At 38.9% G+C, this 9,939-nt stretch overlaps 1 protein-coding gene across 1 annotated transcript in view; it reads right to left on the reverse strand.

Annotated features, from left to right (window-relative positions):
• LOC140495819 (NADPH oxidase 2-like) overlaps window positions 1-6,364 on the reverse strand; it is a 32,221-nt gene extending 25,857 nt beyond the window's left edge. The window contains exons 1-3 of the mRNA XM_072594966.1: window positions 6,308-6,364; window positions 6,098-6,193; window positions 3,600-3,710 (exon numbers count right to left, since the gene is read on the reverse strand). Coding sequence (XP_072451067.1) covers window positions 3,600-3,710; window positions 6,098-6,193; window positions 6,308-6,352 — 252 coding nt within the window. The 5' untranslated portion in view covers window positions 6,353-6,364. The remainder of the gene's footprint in view (window positions 1-3,599; window positions 3,711-6,097; window positions 6,194-6,307) is intronic.
• Between the last annotated feature and the right edge of the window lie 3,575 nt (window positions 6,365-9,939).

Consider the following 9,939-nt stretch of genomic DNA (forward strand, 5'->3'; position numbering starts at 1 on the left):
ACTTGATTGAGCTTTTTGAAGAAGTAACAAAGAAGATTGCTGAGGGCAGAGAGAACTAGCCATTTGGATACAGAACTGGCTCAAAGGTATGGTGGGTATGGTGGAGGGTTGTTTTTCAGACTGGAGGCTTGTAACTAGTGGAGTGCCACAAAGATCGGCGCTAAGTCCTCTACTTTTTGTCATTTACATAAATGATTTGGATGCGAACATAAGAGGTACAGTTAGTAAGTTTAAGATGACACCAAAATTGGAGGTGTAGTGGATAGTGAAGAGGGTTACCTCAGATTACAACAGGATCTGGGCCAGATGGGCCAATGGGCTGAGAAGTGGCAGATGGAGTTTAATTCAGATAAATGCGAGGTGCTGCATTTTGGGAAAGCAAATCTTAGCAGGACTTATACACTTGATGGTAAGGTCCTAGGGAGTGTTCCTGAACAAAGAGACCTTGGAGTGCAGGTTCATAGCTCCTTGAAAATGGAGTCGCAGGTAGATAGGATAGTGAAGAAGGCATTTGGTATGCTCTCCTTTATTGGTCAGAGTATTGAGTACAGGAGTTGGGAGGTTATGTTGTGGCTGTACAGGACATTGGTTAGGCCACTGTTGGAATATTTCTTGCAAGTCTTCTTCCTATCTGAATGATGTTGTGAAACTTGAAAGAGTTCAGAAAAGATTTACAAGGATGTTGCCGGGATTGGAGGATTTGAGCTATAGGGAGAAGTTGAACAGGGTGGACTGTTTTCCCTGGAGCGTCGGAGGCTGAGGGGTGACCTTATAGAGGTTTAAAAAATTATGAGGGGCATGGATAGGATAAATAGACAAAGTCTGTTCCCTGGGGCGGGGAGTCCAGAACTAGAGGGCATAGGTTTAGGGTGAGAGGGGAAAGATATAAAAGAGACCTAAGGGGCAACTTTTTCATGAAGAGAGTGGTACGTGTATGGAATGAGCTGCCAGAGGAAGTGGTGGAGGCTGGTACAATTGCAACATTTAAGAGGCATTTGGATGGGTATATGAATAGGAAGGGTTTGGAGGGATATGGGCTGGGTGCTGGCAGATGGGACTAGATTGGGTTGGGATATCTGGTCGGCATGGACAGGTTGGACCGAAGGGTTTATTTCCATACTGTACATCTCTATGACTCTATGACTTGCCTAATAATATTTGTTTTCATTTTATCAACAAATTCCCTACATGGCACTGTATGCAATACCTGCCATTGACTCTCTACCTCAGTTTTCTCCTTTTGATTATGAGTGTTTTTCTAAATTTTGCACATCCAGTGTCCTACTTTGTTTTATAATTCTTCTGTGAAATCTCTTGGGACATTTCAAGGGACTATATGCTGGCACTGTAGTTAAAAGTGCAATGCAAACACCATTTGTCAAAGTCTGTGCCTTTGGATTTGCCACTTTGTCTTTTAAAAATATGTGCTAGTTGTCCTTAGATTTTTATTCCTTAGTGGGACGTGATTGTTATTTGTTGCCAATACCCAATTGTTCTTGGATAAAGTTGCTAGGTAGGACATTTCGGAGGGCAGTTAAAATCACGTTGTCGTGAATCTGGAGTCAATATTGATCAACCCATGTAAGGATGGAAGATTTAGTTTCCTAAGGACATTGGTGAATTAGATCTGTTTTTAAACTAATTAATGATCGTTTCCATGATCACAATTACTGAGATATTCCAGATTTCATAATTGAATTTAAATTCCACAAGCCACCATGGTAGGGTTTGAGTCCATGTCCCCAGTGCAATAATTAGGGTCTCTGGTTACAAGTGGAGTGGTTTAGACCACTATCTTCGCCCTACATTACCACCAAAAGTTAAAATTACTCCCAAAGGGAAGTAATTAAATGAAATTGACTTCTGGTAGAGTAGTGGAGTTGAACACACAGAAATTAATTAAAAACAGTTGAAAGTGCAATGGGAGAACTGAAGAGCTTACAGGATAGATGAAATCTGATGTCACCAGTTGGCAGTTGGCCTTTCTCATTTGTGATTAATGTGTAATTCAATAATGTTGTTTTGTAAACCCATCTGATTTCCAGACTCTGCACCTTATTCTGTCAGTGTTTCTGGGTGTGTCTGTATTACAAACATTTTTCCATAGGCTGCACACAATGTCTCAGTGATTGTTGCATTTGTTACGTCAGTGCAGAAGTTACACACATGAACATTCCCATGTTACTCACATAAACATTCCCACGTTTCAACATTAGTCCTCAACTTATGCAATTATAAAATAGAATATGGATTTGGTCACGTAGAGTCATAAAATTTTTTACAATAGGGAACGATGTCCTTTGGCCTATGTGTTCATGCCTGTTATCAAATATCTATGTATTCTCATCCAATTTACAACATTTGGCCCATGGCCTAGTAACAAAGCCTAATTTAAAAAGACAACTTCCCCTTTAGGGATTATCTGACAAAAATAGAGATGCAGGTATGTCTTAGTACAAGTCACAAATATATCTACAGAAGATTAGAATTCAAGGACAACAATGATAAATCTAAAAAGACCACCACAGCAGATATTACTTGATAGCAGTATCTGAAGGATGCTAAATACTATCAGGCTACCTCCCTTAGGACATATAAAAGTTTTCTGACAGTTCACTGACAAATGGGCCAAGACTTAAATCCAACTCATTCATACTGCCAATGTTTCTTTCCTTTTACTATTTCTCTTCCTTCCTTGCCTGAAGGTGTTAATTTATTGTCAGGATATGGCAGTAGCTGAAGTGTCTGAAACACATGTGAGCCTATAAAACAAATGCTAGTGGCTTATACTCAGCACATCAGACCTGTACCCAACTTTAGCTTCAAACAATTTCTAATAACATTTATAGGTGTGCACTGGATAAAAGTCAGATCAGCATTGACATAACTGATAAAAAGTCTTTGATCTGAATGATTAATTCTGTTTTATCTCCAACTGCTGTGGAGTATTTCCAGCACTTCCTGTTCTAATTCCAGGACCTGACTGGTCAGTGTGGCCATACTTCTTAAAAATATACATGTTTTAATCCCTTTAATTTAGAAAGCTGTCATATAATGATAAAGGGAATGGTTGCAGGGTACATTATTTCTTCAATCCTAAATATTCTGCTTTGGCATCCTTCAGGTGGGATGGCCAATCTTTACCTTATTTAGTGAAGACAAATGGCACCATATCTTGATGGGAGATTGCCCATGTAATGCTATTCTGTTCTTTCCAATATGGAGAAATTCAGGTGAAGTCTTGTCTCTTAAATCATTTTGAAGCCTTTTCTCTTACAAACAGCTCAGGTTAAAGCCTGATACTTGATTATTGTGAATACGTTACCTACCTTTGTGAAGGTTTTACATAAGTATGTTTAAATGGAAATATAACAGTGCGGAGTATTGGTGTAGTCAGAATTTCCGCAGACTTCTCCCTCTCTGTCATCAGATCTTTAGTGAATTTCAGGAGAATTCTGTAATGCATTTATTTATTTTGCTGCCTCATTATAGTAAACATGCAAAACATAATTTTACTGCAAATGGAGCTATTTACAAGTATCTAAGTCTGTACCACAACTACTCTCATGGTATTGAGGAAAGAAAGGAATATTTCTTACTGAGCATGATCCTCTGAGGAAGGACAGTAGATTCCGGCACACAGGCAGCAAAATCAACAAGCAGTTAAAGTTGAGGCAAGCGGCGGGAGCTCGTGCCCAGGCTAGTGCAGACTGCAGACAAAATCAGGAAAATGCAAGTAAGCCCTTTGATTCTCATTGCACAGGTTAACCTCATTGTGACAATTTAAGGGCTGGTTTCAGCTTTCAGTGGTGGCAGAAAAGGGAGATGAATGTATGGGCCACCTGTTATACATTGTGAACTGCACCGTGTGTCTGACTGGTCTCCATTCCACCATTACCAAAAGTTAAAATCAGCCCTGTTTAGTTTCTAATTTTTAAGACCTTTGCTTCTCAGGTTCAACAAAAAAAACTCAGTGATAATTACTTCAAACCTTATACTTTACAAATTATGTAATATACATATCAGTGTTACAATCAGTCACATAACTTCTATTAATATTTCAGAGATAAGTATTTGATGTGATTGTATAAAATAAGAAATATACAGTGATGTGATAGTCAATAAATGATGTATGATACTGGAAAAAAAAGTGCAAGATATGATTTTTGAATCTTTGAACCCAGCAATAGGGTGGTGATATGTGAGTTTTGATTTATTATCTTCAAGGTTTAACTTCCTGACTCTCTTTATGTGAAGTTCTCTGCTGGTATAGTGGTGCTGTAGAATCATCGCTTCAGTGTTCGGGATTCTCAAGATGATGATCTTGCCGATTATAAAAACAGAAGTTGTTGGAAAAGCTCAGCAGATTTGACAGCATCTGTGAAGAGAAATCAGAGAAACATTTTGTGTCGAGTGACCCTTCTTCAGAACTCAGAACCCCAGTTCTGAGGAAAAGTCACTGGACCCAAAAACGTTAACTCTGATTTCTCTGCACAGATGCTGCCAGACCTGCTGAGCCTTTCCAGCACTTTCTGTTTTTGTTTCTGATTTACAACATCCACAGTTCTTTCAGTTTTTCTCGACTGTTATGGTGTGCACAGCCACATACAATGTTTTTACACCATGGACTGGATAGGATTATTACACCTTTTGGTAGTATTGTTGTACAACACAGTGTGTAGTACATTGTAATTTAAATATAAAAGTCTTACACTCCAGTTGTATTATGTATTGTGTATATACAGGAATGTTCTATACTGTGTATAGCCTCGCATACAATTGTGTTATAATACACATCGGTCACATAGCACAGATATTTCTAATGGTGAATGCTCAATTCACATTCAAAAGCAACATTTTGTAGTTGCTATATTTAGCCATTTAAGCGGAAGAAATCTTAATAATGTAGTTGCTGAGAAGACCATTGTACATGCAAGATATGAATGTCCAGGTGCCGAAAGGTCCTATACAATTGATCTATCATGAGCTTTCCTTAAGAAAGATCAAGCAGGATTCAACATTGGATTCCCCATCTGCTAAAGATGTACAGCTCGGGTTTTGAAAAAAGTCTCTTGATACCACATACAATAATGCCTAATTCCCCCCTTATATGGTCTCACTATCTATAGTTTCCTACTCCGCATCTATCACCATCTTTAAGCTTTCTGTACAGTCCCAAAGACACCATTCGAGATTGGCAACTGTATCTGATTTTAAAAAAAATCATTTTCTTAATGAGACTAATATTGTTAAATTAAACTGAATCTTGAATAAAATGTACAACTATGAAACCAGTGGGTTGCCTTGTGTCACCTTCTTTATATCCAGTGCACCATTACTACAAAATACAGAATACATTTGTGGAAATTGACAGAAACAATCACCTGCACTGTTTGGCAATGTCAAAACATGAAGAACCCATCCACATCACTTACAAAGAGCATTTGTTTCCAAAACAGTTCATCAACAATCTATCTTCCCAAGACAAGTCCCACAATGGAACAAGAAGTAGGTCGTTAATGCCCTATCACCTCACAATTTTCAAGACCCATCTTTAGACTATTTTACTTTAAAGTTTTCATGATCAAGAATGCCACTTCAGCAGGGTCTGCCTGGTTTAGCTATAACTATCCACATAATTGTTCATGGTAAACTGATATTAGTCAGTGATGCTGAAACAGCTTAAGCAGAAGCAGGTGAAATGCTAAATTCAGTGTCTCACAGACATTCTCACTGTATACCACTGTGGCACTGAGCACCCACTCCATATTCCACTGCTCCAGAGGGCATTCTCTCATTGCCTTATCCTTGCTATATCCATTACCCTAGTACACAGTCTCTCCCTAATCCATTTCCCCGTTGAGCACCTGCTCTGTATCCTAGTGTTTCACAGTGCAACACCTTTATGACTACAGAGCTATGTCTGATTAATTCAGTGCATTTCTTTTATAGTCAAATGTAAATTAGATATTTCACAAATTAGTGGAGTTAATAATTCTATTAACACTTTTAGGAAAACATCAAGATTATTCTAATTGCATAGTACTGAAGAAAGTGTGAGAGCAAACTTCAAGAAAGTATCAAAGTGTATACTCACTCCAAGAATTGCCCTTGTGTAGAAAAATTCTGGATTGAATTCATAAAACATGTAAAAATAGACAAACAGAAAGATGTTGATTCCTAGCCACACCACCTGGAAACAAAGAATTACAGAGATTACTTCATCTGTCAGCAGCAAAATCATCTCTAGCCATTGTGACTGAAGTTAGAGGATTCAAGAGTACTGTAGTTTAAATATTGTCCTTACAATAACCAAAGCAGACAGCCCATGATTAATAACCCAGTTGCTCATGGTTGCACGACTCCTGTTAACCAACTAGTGTTAAAGTTAAATTACCTTGAGATTTATAGCTATCAGAAGGGGTGGGGAAATGTGTTGACAAAGTCAAACTTCAAGGAAGTAGTTCTTAATTTTCTGGCAAAATTAATTCTCCTTCCTGTCCATTCCTGTATTGAACATGATCTCATTCAAGAAATGTTATGGTATGTGATTTAAGTGAAACCTGTCACACGAAAACTTTTCAAAGCATATCACAAGTAAATGCCTTTCACATAAGGTAGAAATAGTTTTATTTACATCATGTTTTTTCCTGACTGTCAGATCTCTTAAAGCACTTTACAACCAATGGTCGTTGTTATAATATAGAACATGTGAATGCCAATTTGTGCACACTGAACAGCAACTTGATAATGATTAAGTAATCTGCTTTTATGATATTGTTTGAGGGAAATATATTGACCAGGACACCGTAGAACACTCCCCTACAACTCTTCAAAGTAGTCCTATGGGATCTTTCCCTTCCATTTGAGTGAGTGGATAAAGATATAGTTTAAAATTCTATGTGAAAGGCAGCACCTCTAGCAGCGCAACACTCCCTCAGTATTTCACTGGAGTATCATTAGCTTTGCTGTTTGTTCTCAAACTCTGAAACTCTTTAATGTTTAACCTTCAGATTCAGAGGCAACTCAGCTACCTTGCAAAGAATTTCTGATCAGTCGAGAATTTTTTTTTTGCTGCAGCGATTCTGGCAGGTTGTGATACAGTTGTAATGAGTGCCAGAAATTGCCATCTCTGTAATCGTGAAGCCTACATCAAAAGCATCCAGGGGCGACATCTGAAACTGATGTTAGAACCTTTGCTTATGTGAAGTGGACCTGTTCCGACCAGCTCATCAGCTGTTCACAACATTCACGGTACCAACTTCACAATTCCTTCTCACCACCAATATTCTCCGTCCATGAATCTAGAACCTAACCAGTACTGAGGAGCTGAATTTGTCCTCTTCAATCTGGTAAGATGTCTTTGTGGTGTCCACTCACTTAAAGTATACTAACAAGGACTAAGACTTGGTATTTGGTGGCAAAATATAAAAATGAGCCTAAATCCCCTTGAGATAATTCACTTATTGTTATTATGATGTTCTACTGCAAAACGGTTTCTCCAACTGAATCCTGTCCAAATCTGACCTCTTTACGTGTACAGCAGACATTACTGATCAGAAACCAAGATCAGAAACATTCACTGAATTTTCAAATCCATTTGTTTCACTGAGTGATATAAAGAAAGGAGAAATACTGGGACCACTCAGCAAACTAGGCAGCTTCTGTAGAGAGAAATAGATTTCATGGCTAAAACCTTGCAAAAATGTAGAAGTTCCACAGTCAGGACTGGATCCTGAGCCTGCATGGTTGGTTTGGGGAAACCTAGCCAGGATTTTACCAGTACCAGTCAATGCAGAGGTCCTAACAGGACTGCCATCCAGTTAAAGACTGTTTCAGAGCAATTGGCTCAATCAGAGAATGCAAAGTTGACAACTGGTGATGATGCAGATTGTGGCAATGGGAAAAGGGGGCCGTCATGTTAAGAGAAGAGAGTTCTCAAGACCAGGTTAATTTAAATGCAGTCAGCCCTCCAGCTGCAGCTTCAGAGGTCACAGGGCCCTTTCATGCATCAGCCTATTCAGGAAGGCAACCTTGGTTTACTTGGCGGCCTCTCCACATGACGGAGACCAGTCACATGGATAGTATTATTAATGAGCTGGTTTGTACGTGTTATGACATATCTCCTGTGCAGGCAGGATTGAACACAAATCTTCTGGCTGAGAAGTTGAAACACTATTACTGTGACAGCCTTCCAATCATTGCGGGATATGTCAGGGGAGATGAAGTGGCTGAAAATTATTCCTGCTTCAGCTGACATTTCTGTCCTGTCAGATTTCCATAGTGACAGGAAGACACCAGGTTCCCCACCTAAAGTCATCTGCTGCTAATTCACAGCCCATCTCAGAGGACTGGTTAATTCAGCCCAACGTTTCAGATTGGACTGATAAATGTTTACCAGCATTTTGCTCTCTGTTTTTACCAGTACCCAACTGAGTTCAGCTCACACCCGGGGCTTTCCCACTTATAATGACTTACTGGTTATAATCACACACTATGCCGTTTGAAAGTTTGAAAATTATTTTATTTTTGATAGCCATTCAACACTCCTTCCAGCTGATTTTGTGTTTTTGCATTTCAGGATCACAAACTTTGCAAACCAGTACTTACCTGCAGCTGAATTGTTAACCCTATTTCTATGCTTCTTAAAAATGCAATGACTTTGTAATCATGGTAGCCTGAAATGAAATAACTTTGCATAGAGTCACAGGGGCAAACAGCATGGAAACTGGTCCTTTGTCCAACTTGTCCATGCTAGCCAGGTTTCCTAAACTGAACTTAGACCCATTTGCTGTAGAATAGAAAATCCTTTAATTTGCCTGTGTTTGGCCCATATCCCTCCGAACCTTTCCTATCCATGTACCTGTCCAAATGTCTTTTAAATGTTGTAATTGTACTCTCTTCCACCACTTTCTTTGGCAATTCTTTGCATATATGCACCACCATCTGTGTGGAAATGCTGTCCCTCCGCTCTTTTTAAATCTTTCCCCTCTCACATAAACCCCTCTAGTTTTGGACTGTCCTACCTTGGGGAAAAGATCTTGGCTACTCACCTTATCTATGTCCCTCATGATTTTGTAGACCTCTGTCCCTCAACTTCTTATACTCCAGTGAAAAAAGTCCCAGCCTGTCCAGCTTCTCCTTATGACTCAAACTGTCTGGCCTTATTAAAATCCTTGTCAATCCTTTTGAACCCTTCGCAGTTTAATAAAATCCTTCCTATTGCAGGGCAACCCCCAGAATTGTATTCAGTACTTCAAATATGGCCTTAGCAATGTTTTGTACAACCATGACATGATGTCCCAATTCCTGTGCTCTGACCGATCAAAGCAAGCATGCCAAAGACTTTCTTCATCACCTGTCTTGTCTGTGATGCCCTTTTCAAAGAACTATGTACCCACACCCTTAGGTCTCTCTGTTCGGCAATCTTCAATTGAAGACTTATTACAGGTTTCAACCATTGTTATTAAATTGCTTCTTAAAGTTTGAAAGGGCATCATTTGAAGATATGATTATACGCTTAGAGGAGTACTGCTCATTATCCTTCCACACCTGTCCTTGGAGTCTAGCATCAGCAATAAACTGTACACACAAATACTGACAAACATGAATGCAACATCAAACTCTGTTGTGTGGCTATAGGATAGAGGCATGAGCCAAAACCAACACAAACCTTTTAACTATATGCGAGTAAAGGACATTATATCTTTAAAAATTGCTTTATTGATGAACTCTTTCAAAAAATGTTTTAAAGTCTGAACACCTTGTAGCCGGGAAAATTGAACATTCAATCCTACCCTTCCTTGAGGTAGATCTCAGGTTTTGCCAACATATTATATTTTTCCCATGCTAATCCATGATGGTAAATTACCAATTTTTCTATATTCCATGCACTCGCATACATGAACAGTAACCCTGATTTAGACTTCATCACTTTCT

The sequence above is a fragment of the Chiloscyllium punctatum genome, chromosome 25, assembly GCF_047496795.1.
Source record: "Chiloscyllium punctatum isolate Juve2018m chromosome 25, sChiPun1.3, whole genome shotgun sequence".
In the NCBI taxonomy this organism is placed as follows: domain Eukaryota; kingdom Metazoa; phylum Chordata; class Chondrichthyes; order Orectolobiformes; family Hemiscylliidae; genus Chiloscyllium; species Chiloscyllium punctatum.